This window comes from Populus nigra, chromosome 19, assembly GCF_951802175.1.
Source record: "Populus nigra chromosome 19, ddPopNigr1.1, whole genome shotgun sequence".
NCBI lineage: Eukaryota > Viridiplantae > Streptophyta > Magnoliopsida > Malpighiales > Salicaceae > Populus > Populus nigra.
Window position 1 is genome coordinate 6,176,800 of NC_084870.1, and position 12,215 is coordinate 6,189,014.

Sequence of the window (12,215 nt, forward strand, 5' to 3'; positions counted from 1 at the left end):
GACTGCTCGGAGCAAGGGTTGATCTTGAATATTGCTTGTGAGTTGTGAGATATCTGATCCAAAAGATGGTGTTATATAGATGAAGGGGTTGTGCTTGCTTTAATTACCTCTGTTTTGCAGTTTAAGGTATTAATGCAGGAATCGGAAAGAAAAAAAAGGAATTAAATCTGGGGTAGCTGGGTAGTTTTCCACTTAATATTTAACTATAGATTTTGAAATTAACAAGATAGAATTTTCTTTCTTAAAAAGAATGGATCTTGCGTAAAATCTTCCAAGATTATTTTCCAAAACATGGTAGTTTGAGATCTTTATTTCCAAGTATAATTTTTCTTTTATAGAAGCAAGAGATAATATAAGAAAATAATTAAGGATCTTCTATATATATTGGCCTTGGCAAAAGGCCGTTCAAGATTAATGTTGAGTCCATTTCCTAATCAGAGATAGAGTTGAATTTGCACATTAACGTTGACATATATTTTTGTATTGAGATGTAAAAAAAATAGTTAATATTTTTCTTTTTAAATATAGTAGAAGTCTTCAATTTTGGCATGTAGAATTGTTTTTAAGGTAATATGATATATTTGGTATTTATCAATTAAGTTTTTTAAAATACTAAATATTCCTTTTATTTTATATATAATTAAATTATTTCTAATTTTGGTGTGTGAGTGTGTGATACCTTAATGATTTGTGACTTTTTACACCATACAATGTCAAACAAGAAAATATCTCATTAGCTTTTTATATAATTTTCTTTTGATGTAACAATAGATTACTAATTATTAATATAATTTAGTTATAAGTAATTATTATTGATGCTTGGTTTAAACATAGTTTTTAAACCTAATGTGAGATAAGTTTATAAATTCAGTAAATTAACCTGAATTAATTTATTTTTTTATTTTATAAAATAAAAATTTTAAATAAAAAAAATTTAATGAAATTTAATAAGGTTTTTCTTGAACAGACCAGGTTTCAAGTCAACTTGAATTTTTAACCAGGTCCAACTAGATTAATTTTATATATATATATTAGTTGAAACTCAACTCAACTAGGCTTCTACTCAGTTCACCAGGTCAGATCAGGTTTTGAAATAGTAGGTTTGAGTCAACCTGGATTTTTAACCGGGTCTAGTAGATTAATTTTTCTCTTATATTTGTTGAAGCTCAACCCAATCAATCTAGGCTCCTACTCAGTTGACCAGGTCAGATCGGTTTTGAAATAGTAGGTTTGAGCTATTGATTTCTCGATTCTTCTGTTTCCAGAGAGAAAAGTTGGCTTGTCCCTTCGAGTTAAAGAGTGGAGGATGCAAGTTATGTGGATAGACAGAACGATTGTGCATGACACACACACAAGCATCATGTTCCACTTGTCTTGTCTTGTAACAGTAGAGAATGGAGAAATCTCTTAGAGAGGAGAAACACTTAGCCTTGCCTATAGAGGGAGCCAACAAGAGAGAACCTTAATCAACCATAGATAAAAAGGCAAAGAGATTGACACAAGGAGAAAAGAGTAATACAGGGGAGGAATTCTCATCTTTTTCGTTTTTCTTTCTTCTTTTTTATATATGGACAGAATGTGATCCTCTCTACTCCTTGCATCTTTCTCTCTTAATGTCACCTTGCTGAAAATGGTCAGCAACCTAAGGACTATGTAAAGACCAGAAAGAACCGTTCAATTCCACTGCGTGACATGCTTAAAAAAGTTGGTATTCTCCTACAATTTTGCTCCACTCGTAGTACGTATCTACATGAAATTTACTTGTGCGCTTTGTTAACAAGCAACACACACACACACACAGAGCTATGCACGCACATTAGCATTCTACCATATCTAATGCGTTCCATATAAACAGGTGTGTGCATATCCCACGTAAATACATGCAAGTTTGTGTTCCTATGTTTCATACGAAATCAATTCTACTAGTTGATACGAATTCAAGGTGGTTGAAATAAACATACACATATGAATTCCATTTGATTATATTGATGTTAGTTATATTTACACGAGTTTACATAGTTAACAGCTACTTTTCAATAGAAAATCAATCTGAAAAAAATGAAGTTAAAAATCCAAATACAGAACTGCTACCACAACTCAGTTATAGAACAATGTGCTACTCTTCATAAACCCTCACGAAACCTATTGCTACCAATTCCAAGCCTCAAGCTCTCCCAATTAACCTAATCCTACTTGCTAGCTATCGGGAAAGAAAAATTTATATAATATATATATAAAAGGAAAATGCCATCAGACCTGGTAAAAGATGCTCCTACACATGCTTCCCAAGCACGAACTGAGTAAATTCCATCCTTTAAGACAGCAATGACATGGAGCAATCTTCATTGAGATTGAAAGCTGTTAGAGAAACTACCTCCTCAAATAAACTCCTTGTTTTTAGTTTTCAAAGAATCTTCCCAGTGTATTTTATAAGCTTCTGCCATGAATATCAAGAACATTAGAAGATTTACAGTTAACTCTGAACTTGAAAATAACTCTAGCCTCTACTGTTCCTGTCTCACCAGTTAAATGACAGACGGTGGACCTAATCTACAATTGTTTCACTCTCATCTTACAATTCAGTCGATGCCATGAATGATTGTGGTTGCATCTTGATGGTTTCTATAAAGGATCCATCAATTGGTGATTTCAGGGAGGGTGTTGTTAAGCTATCCTTTGCACCATCTGGTCCTAATGAAGCCAATCCAGTTTCTATCAAATCCACACCAACCTTGCAGGAAGAGAGCTGTGCGGCATCATCTGATGTTACAATACCATCATCTCCTGATTTAATTGTGTTCTCTTCGACCAAATGACTTTCATTAGGTGATGTTAGTAAATCTGGTTTCAAATTCTCGTACAAAGTTTGAATTGCATCAGTATTCTCAATCACATTTGCAAGTGCATGCCCATTTTCTGCTTCCAATTTAGACTCGGACACAAAACTCTGATTTGAATCCAGAGCAGTACCTAATTGCCCCTCTACATGAACAGACTCAGACACAAGAAGTGAACCTGGATGATCCTCCTCTTGATGAAGGGTACCATCAGTCTCTTCCTTGGGTAATTCAGTCCCAACATCATTTTGTACCTCAGCTATTTCAACCTCATGGCTTGTGGTTGCTGCATGCGGGCAGATAGGAGGAGTCTTCTTAAGGCACATATGGCACCTAAAACCAATGAGCTTATTTATGTTCTCCGCATCAAGTCCAAATGCATCTCCATGAAACCACTCTGCATAAAGCATGTTAGAGTGAAAACATTACTATGAAAAACAAAAAAAAGGGGTGGGGGGGGGGGGTGGTGGTGAATGGGTAGGGGGAGGAAACCTAATGTATCAACAGATAATATATTTTTCATTAGTTTCCAATAATTCAATTAACTAAATGGAAAAGGACATAAAGAATAATAACATAGTTACCTCCACAAATCTCACAAGAAATATAATTTGAAATAGATGTATATCCTGCTACACAGCAAAGATGGCATTTAGGTTGATCATCAATGGCACTCTCTGATGGGGCAATAAGGCTTTTCTCCCTAAAATGTGTCACCCGTTCATCATCTGAATTTCTAGACAACAGAAGACCATTGCGCCAGTAACTATGACAAGTATCTGTTCTCTTCTTATGCAACAAAGTACCTCTCTTTGGTTTCTTATTTGCCCCCTTTTTGGATTTGGCTGGTCTTCCTCTCTTGCGTCCTACAACATTCTTGTTTTGCAATGCTTTCTGTTTAGCTCTCCTAGCTGAACAACGTAGTGGTACAACAGTAACCTTCTTGTTTCGTGATTGTAGTGGTTGTGAACCCCTCAATGCTTTTTTACTGTTCTTCAGTCGCACCGAATTTCTAACTACAGTGGCCTTTTTTGATTTTTGCTCCTGAACTTTTGTGCTCTTGATGCTATTTTTTCTTCTTTTAGTGTCAGTCTTCACCCTTTTTGCATTTGTCTTCACCGTTTTTGCATTTTTCCCATAGTGACATCGGTGGCATGTATATATACATTTGGCTGTGATGGCACCAGCAGATTTCCTCACATGCCTTTTGTGAAAAAATCCTGAAAAATTGTATCATATTTGTAAGATACAAAACTTAAATGAAAAAGGAGAGTGAGTGCCAAATTTCAGATTTAATCCTGTGATTATTGTGGCATTTATAAGGAAGAACTGCTTACCCTTGCAATTCTGACAGCAGACAGCTTCCCTGGTTAGTTATCATAAGAAAGGAAATTAATATTTGCAATGAAATAAATATTAAAAGGAACAAAAAAGACCAACACAAATGACTTTAAACAAAAAGGTGCATATAATAAGTAATCATGCTGTCAAATTTTAACAGTGTACGAGAAATGAAAAAAAAATCAACATTTTAAAATTAAATTACCTGATTGGAACATCTTTGTGACAATGCCCGCACTGATGGTACTCAGATCTTTCTGCTCTTGCAAAAAGATAAGAAAACCCTCTTTGCTTCAAGGGCTTCTTCACTAACACACTAGCCTCAGAGAGTTTCCCAGAATTAATCTTACTAGATCTGCGAGCAATTTTTCTCTCTTCAAAACTTTTCAAGAGATAAAAGGGAACATAAGATTCATTTAGCCAATACTTCTTCCTTTCACTGGAGGATTCTTCAATCATAGACCCATTTTTTAAAACAATTTCAGGAATACTTCTCCTCTTGCCAAAATCAAGAAGATACTTTGTCCCTTCTTCTTCTACACACTTCCTGCGAATAATTACCTTCTTGAACAACCTGAAAGATTTTCTAAGCTCCTTGTCCAACACAGACAAAGGATGAGTGTTCTGAATTTCATCCCACCTAATGCTCGAATCAAACTCTCTAACCTGGAAAGGTCATACAATTAAAATAGATAGATGGAACCAGCAGAAAGGAAGCTGAAAACAGACATTGTTATCATACAGCCGACATTTGCAATTAGATGTAGTACCCACATAGATGAGGTTGAGAAAACAAACCATGAAGGTGATTACCATGATCAAGAAAAATTGAAAGGGAAAAGAAAAACGAGTACCGTACCTGCAAAGCAAGCTGTTCTACAGTCACTGATGACTCAACAGCAGCTTGCCAGGTAACATGTTTACTTCTCTTTGCAAAATCTGAATTCTCAGGATATAATATGCCCGCTATCTTCATGCAACCAGCTGCAGAATTTCAAACTTTAAACATATTCAGAATAATACTTGGTTGCCTGAAAAGCAAAAACTACCACCCCAAAGTAAAAAAGAAGAAAGAGAAGAAGAATTGCAGACCTTGTCTGGCAGCCTTGGATGTCAAGGAGCAAGGTAAAACCTTCCAACTGAACAGCCGGCGAGAAAGCCTACCACCTCTCCACCAAAACATACCCAATCCGCTGGCAGGATTTGCACAAGGATTTGACTGACATTCTGTGGACCTAACCCTTTTCCTGCCAATCCCATTCTTTAATGATGCACGTGAGGAAGCAGTCACAAAATGAGAAGATGATCCCATCGTGACACCAGAGTCCACATGTTTCACCCAGTCTGCTGAAAGTGCAAGACGCCGCACATTTGCCTCTAACTGCATAATTAGCCATTTGAATTTAAGATAATGCATCAAGGAATAACTGTGGTAAAGATTGTTACAGCTTGGACCAACTTGGTCTGTTCTGGACCAAGGAGTCCAGGACTACCATCCCAACTTGTTATGCTAACAATGAGACTAGATAAGTTCAATAAACAAATATAAGAAATCCTGGTTCGAAGACAACATTGGCTGTCCTAAATCAACTTATTGCTGAAACCCAGATTAAGGCAAGATAGAAGTTTGAATAATATTTTAAAATCAAGTGAGCAGGGTATAAGAGCTTTCAAACGAGATAGGCTCTGCATGTCAGTTTGAAGTTTGAACCTTGAATAAAAAAATCTTGAAGAAATGAAATGCAATATCAATTCTGCTCAGTGCTGACCATCAAGGTAAAAGAGAAGTCCTTACTTTGAGCAGTAAATGTTTAACCGTTGCAATATCAGATGCCTTAAGAATGCTTTTACGCCAAAGCTTGGTATAATGTGGATTCAGCCATGGACCCAGTAGCAGCCCCTGAAGCTGATCTTCAATCAAGAGAATATGACATATTAAATCTACAAGATAGCCTTCCCTGTTTCTTTTGGTTTTGAGACTGATCACCTCACTCTCAGACCCTTCCTGAACAGGACCCAGACTCATATTAAACAAGCAATCTGGCTCATCGGTGGTAGCTCTGCAAGAGAAGCACCATCCACATTTTTCTTTCTGGACTTCAGCATTTAGACTAGGAATACTTGACCAACGGAACCTGTTGGATTTATTTAAAATGACCTTCATCTGAGCTAAAGCCATTTCCTCGTCTGATTTTATGGAGTTTTCAGTGGTCTTGTCTGATGATTTAGACAATAACACTTCCGCAATTGAAGCAGATGTATAACCAAAACTGTAATAGTTCATGTAGTCAGTTCTGGGCTGCACCTGTAATGTGACCTCATCTGTTGCCTTTACAGCAGATGAAGGACATCTGGTGGGAGGAGAACATCGATTCTTTTCTTGTTTAACATCCAAAATGTTGGAAGTCATAGAAAAGTCTCCCACGAGAGGGGACTTTTCTGGAACCTCAGTTTCATTTGAGACGCCAGCAGATCTGTTAGAACAGTCAGGCCCTTTCTGAAAGTTCTGGTCCCCCAAATTGATTTGGGTGGTTTCAGCTGATCCTTCAGAACTCATGCATGTCGGGCTCACAACAGACTTTGAAAACTCAAAATCAAGATGACCACAACATCTATTAGCAAACTTTTCCAGGTTTTGTCCATCAGCAGTCTCAATTTTAGTTGCACATGTTTCTAAAGATGCCGAGGTACATGCAGGTATGCTCATGTCTAAGCTTGTTGTATGCTTTACTGAACTCAAATTGCTTGATCCGTACAAAGTAACAGGAATATCCCAGTGCTTGTGGATAGCCTCCAAAATGCTACCATAAATCATCTCTGAAGACTTTAGCACTTCAATAACAGCACTAAGATCATCCCTTTGGTAATAATTGAATGAGAGTCCGAAGTCACATGCATCTGACCTGCAAGGTCAACAATACATGAAAAGATATGCATTTGATGAAGCGAGCTCACATGCAGATGGATCATAAAATAACTGTAGTTCAAATACTATGACCACGCAAGTTTAATATTAAAGGGATATCATCACAATCACAAACTTGTCTCCCTAGATAAAGGAAGGAAACTCTACCAAATCAATAGTGTAAAGTTATTGTTAATGGCATGCTAGACAATGCCATCGACTAGTGAAAAGAAATCTTATGGCTACTACCAATTAATTAGTCATATAAATTTGTTGCCTTGAGATATTGATGATCTTAAATTTTTAAACCAATATAAGAATATACGAACTTCAACACTTCTTCAAATATTACAGTTTCAGAAAACTACCAACTAAACGGACCTTCATTACATTGCTTTCATTGTTTTGTTAAATACTTTGGAGCCTGTATTCTACATGCCAGCTACTCAAACAATAAAGAGCAAAAATAGCAACACAAATGATCACCGATACCAATTCATGATCAATAGGAAAAACTTACACCAACAAGAAACCACAGCTGCTAAAATATAGCCGGTTGTGATGATCAACTCCCAATAGCTCTGCTCCACGAAGCAACTTTCGAGATTTCATCCACGGTTTCTGCCTGTCAATTGCACACTCAGGACAATACCAGTCACCCTCTGGCAAAGAGTTATTGGCAACACCTACACACTTTGCATGATATGCAGCAGGACAACCATCACAGCATATTAAATTCCCATCCATCTTACAAAGGCAGCATTCATCACTATTCCAGTCATCATCAGCATCCTCCGTTAGGCATGAGTTACCTGAGACATCCATCGCAATCTTCCTTTTCTTGCAAGCCCCAGGACTCATATTTCGATCAAAATCCATGTCCGGTTCAGCTCCTGAAGATCTCCTATTAAGCTCCGACCTAATGGCCTCCACCTCAATCATGTCATCACAAAGACACTGTAGCATCTCCAACTTCACAGATACAGGTTGTTTGTGGTAGTCACTTCTGAACAGATTCAATCTACTAAGATCAAATCCAGGTTTCAACCCTGAACCATGGATCAGGAGGTACTCAACCATGAAAACAGGCCATGTAATCAAGTCCAACAAGCCCCAATCAAGGCTCCTACATTGATAATCAATTTAGACAATAAATACTAATAAACCCAAGTTTCAAATGTAAACCAAATCAACTTCAACAAAAATAAAAGGTAGGAAGAACCAAAAAGAATACCTCAGGCAATTAGAAGCAGATTCAGAACCTTCATTTGAAAGGTGCTCCAAATGCTTTCTTAGAATTTCCAAAATTGAAACATGAATAAAATCAAATAAAGAACTTGGAGAGTTACCCTTCAGTGCTGCCACAAATTCCTCCAACCCAAATGGACTTAAGAACAACAAAGTGCTAAATGACCTCAAACAGGCATAAACTGAGAATAGGTCAAGTACTGGAATTCCACTCAAATTTAAATTCTGTGAAGAAGGAGGTAATTGCAACTTTGGAGGAAGAACCACGGGCTCTTCAGGCCATTCATGATGTGATTTAACAAGTTTGTCCTCTGTCAATGCACTAACTACAGGAGACATTGATAAATCTTTTAGCAAGTTGTTTTTAGCTGACCCTCTACGAGCACTTCTTCTCAAGACTGTTGTTTCTTGCATAGAATTCCCATTATCCAAAAATTTTCTCCTCTTTCTAGCACTAGCACTGACCTCTCTATATGAACTTCCAATATCACCAAGGTTCCCATCAACTCTGACCGCACAATCTTCCCTAACAACATTAGCATCTAAGAGAATTATTTTTTCTGGAATCGAATTCAAATTATCTGCAAGTTTTCTCCTCCTCCCACGCCTCTGACTACCACTCCCCACCATACAATCATCCCCAACAGCATTAGCATCTGAGAGAACAGTCACTTCTGGAGTAGAATTCAAATTATCTGCAAGCTTTCTCCTCCTCCCGCGCCTCCGACTACCACTCCCCACCATAGAATCATCCCCAACAGCATTAGCATCTGGGAGAACAGTCACTTCTGGAGTAGAATTCAAATTATCAGGAAGCTTTCTCCTCCTCCTCCCCCTCTTCCGACTCCCGCTCTCTTCTTTATACACACTTGCTGAATCAATCACCTCTGGATAATCCTCCTTGACATCCTTAACATCCACCACTCCAACAGAATCAAAAGCCCTAAAATCTACGCAGGAAACAATATTCACCTCCTCTATTCTCTCAACCAACCCCGAACACGAATCATTAGAGACATGAACTCCTTGCAATTTCCCATTAGGAATGGCACTTTCGAAATGACTTTTCTCATCCTCCTCCATCCTTTGAATCTCAGAATTTGTAGTCTCTTCCATCTGCCCTTCAAAACCAACACCCATCTCATCCTTAATTTCATCATCAATCCCCAAATTCAAATCAAACCCACATTCCCTCTTTTGGGTCTCTACAACTTTACACTCCAAATCAACCTCCTTAAAATTCTCATCCACATCACCACTCACATCCAAATTCAAGTCAATACACCCTCTCTTCTTCCCTTCAAAATCAACGCTTAAATTGTTATTATTGTTACTATTATTGTTATGATTATAATTAGGATTGGGATTGGGATTACCCTCCTCTTCCTCCTCATTTAAATCAAAATTGAACCCAGCATTTAAATCAAAAACCCCCTCTCTCAAATCCTCCACAGCCCCACTTCCTTTCTCCAGGATTTCATTCAAATCAACATTAATATCAACATTTCCCCTCAAATCCCCGACAAACCCATCATTCAAATCAACATTTCTATTCATATCCAAATACCCGTTAGCCTCAACAACCCCAGAATTACCTGACTCTCCGCTATCAGGCTTCTTAGGCTCAGCACGCCGACGCTTCTTGAGCTTCCGTCCCAAACGAGGCTTGGGGTCAACAGGCCCGGCAGCAGAAACACCACCGGCTTCTTTCTCCTCTTCTAACAGAGAAGCAACTTTAGAGAAATCAAGCTCTTCGAAATCACCGTCCTCGTATTTGATCTCGAAGAATCCAGACGACTCGTCGTAGGATTTGACATATCCTTTGAAGACACCAAACCCATTAAACTTCTTATTGACTGATTTACCTACAAACTCCATAATATTTTTTCTCCTACTTCGATCTCTGTTTGGGAAAAAAACATTGAGGAGTTCGAATATGGAGAGAATGAGAAATGCTGGGTTTTTGGCTATTACTTTTGTTGGGGCTTTCTCTCTTTAAAAAAACATGAGCTTGGATGCTTCTTTCTTTTTCTTTTTTTTAAGAGAGTTGGAGAGAAAGAGGGTGGTTTGCTTTGATTTTCTCTCTCTAAAAGGTGGTTCAAACGTGCACAGAGAGAGAGAGAGAGAAGCAGTGACTTTTCTTCCCTTGTTGGAGAGATGGGTGTCTTATAGTGGGTAGTTTAGACAAAATATATATATATATATATATATAACTAACTACCTAGGACTTTATTACACAAAAAGAAATAAATCCAAAACAATCAAAATGTTAACTCTAAGTGTTTGTTCACAGGTAAAATAAGATTGATTTGTAACTGTCATGTATAGAAAGAAAAAAACCAATGAACTAGGATTATTCTCTTATATAAAAAACAAAATAAATAACCAAAATCTTAAAAATCCTAAATAAATGATATATTAGGTAATTAGATACATGTAATGGTTTATTTAGATTACGTTCAAAATATGAATCTTTAGATGATGCTCGTGTACCCTTTTATTTCTAACCATGGTTTTTTTACCTATTTTTTAAGAATATATTTTCCTTAAAAAATATCAAGTTACTAATTAGTATTTTTTTAATATAAATAATTTAAAATAAAAATTATTTTAATATAATTTTAAATAAAAAATACTTTTAAAAAGCCCTACAGCACCCAACCAAACGCACAAAATCTTAGACATTCAATGTCATATTTGGAAATCAATTCTAAAAAATAATTAAAGAAAATCTTGAATTGAAGCACCTTATCACTCAAATCCAAGCCTGCTCTAATCAAGGACAGGAGGGAGTTGTTGATTTTGTTAAGAGGCTGGAAAGCATGCATTGCATGTTTTGAGTGAGGTTGATTGTGTAATTGGGGTTATTTTTTAAATATTTTTTATTATTAAAATATTATTTTTGATATTAGTGCATTAAAATATCATAAAAACCTGGAGGAAAGGGGATTTGAAGGGGCAGCCACCTGATTTTCTGATTATTAAAGCTTATTTTCTGATTTTACTATTAAAGCTTATTATTAAAGCTTATTTTCTGATTTTACAGCCAAGTTCGAGTCTTCTTTGTGAAGTGACGGAGTTGAAGGGGCAGCCACCTGTCTTCACCCAATATTTCAGAATATGAAAGGGAAGAACTTGGAGGAAAGGGGATTAGGAGTGGATGGATAGCCGCCTTCAACCTCCGCTTCACTTTGATTGTGTCACGATTTTGTAAGATAGTGGTCAACTTCGGTGTTCTACTCCATCAATCACGAAAAATAAAAAAAAGAACACGAAAATCTTGGGATTTCATGTGGTGACAAACGATGCTTCGTTCAGAGTGTATGCAGCTTTTAATGCTTCTATTCCATTTTTTTAAAAAAAAAAAAGAATTAATTGAAATTGTATTAAATAATTTATTTATTTATTTATATAATTCTATAATAAAAACAATTTGCAGCGTCAAAGAAGCACTAGGTTAGACTCGGGTCATATAAAATATTTCTGTGTTTGCTTAGTATTTGCTTTGTGTTTTATCTACTTGTCTACAAATAAATTTGATCTTGAAAGCAAATAACATGCTTTGAAATCGAATCAAGAAACCCTGTTTATGCTCTGGTTAAACCTCTTTTCTTGTTACCCTTTCCCTTTCCCTTTGAGGGAAGCTACTGGTTGAGCTGTAGAAACCAAACCAATTCTGTTTATTATCAATGCTCTCTCACTCGTGAGTATCTCATTTTTGTGCCCCCACGAAGATTGTGAATCCTTGCCACGCTTTAATTACAGCTGCATGCCATGAGCAAACCCTGTTTTTATAGGTGATAAATCAAAACTATATTGTTTAGCTGAGATTGCGAGTTTTGATTCTGGTTGTGCTATTGACCAACCACATTTCAGAGTGTTTA

General features: G+C 36.7%; 1 protein-coding gene across 2 annotated transcripts; it reads right to left on the reverse strand.

The window, feature by feature from the left end:
- Positions 1-1,946: 1,946 nt before the first annotated feature.
- LOC133680331 (DDT domain-containing protein PTM-like) lies at positions 1,947-10,488 on the reverse strand. 2 transcript variants are annotated; one of them, XR_009836294.1, is made up of 10 exons: positions 8,318-10,488; positions 7,604-8,209; positions 5,974-7,081; positions 5,271-5,559; positions 5,038-5,162; positions 4,384-4,844; positions 4,175-4,203; positions 3,422-4,057; positions 2,523-3,234; positions 1,947-2,437 (listed from the first exon to the last, which is right to left on the reverse strand). XR_009836294.1 is itself a non-coding variant. In XM_062103199.1 (9 exons), the coding sequence occupies exons 1-9, from the start codon at positions 10,207-10,209 to the stop codon at positions 2,573-2,575; spliced, it is 5,808 nt and encodes a 1,935-aa protein (XP_061959183.1). In that variant the 5' UTR covers positions 10,210-10,488; the 3' UTR covers positions 1,947-2,572. The 2 variants fall into 2 exon arrangements, 1 of the variants encoding a protein (XP_061959183.1); XM_062103199.1 differs by having other exon boundaries at positions 1,947-3,234.
- Between the last annotated feature and the right edge of the window lie 1,727 nt (positions 10,489-12,215).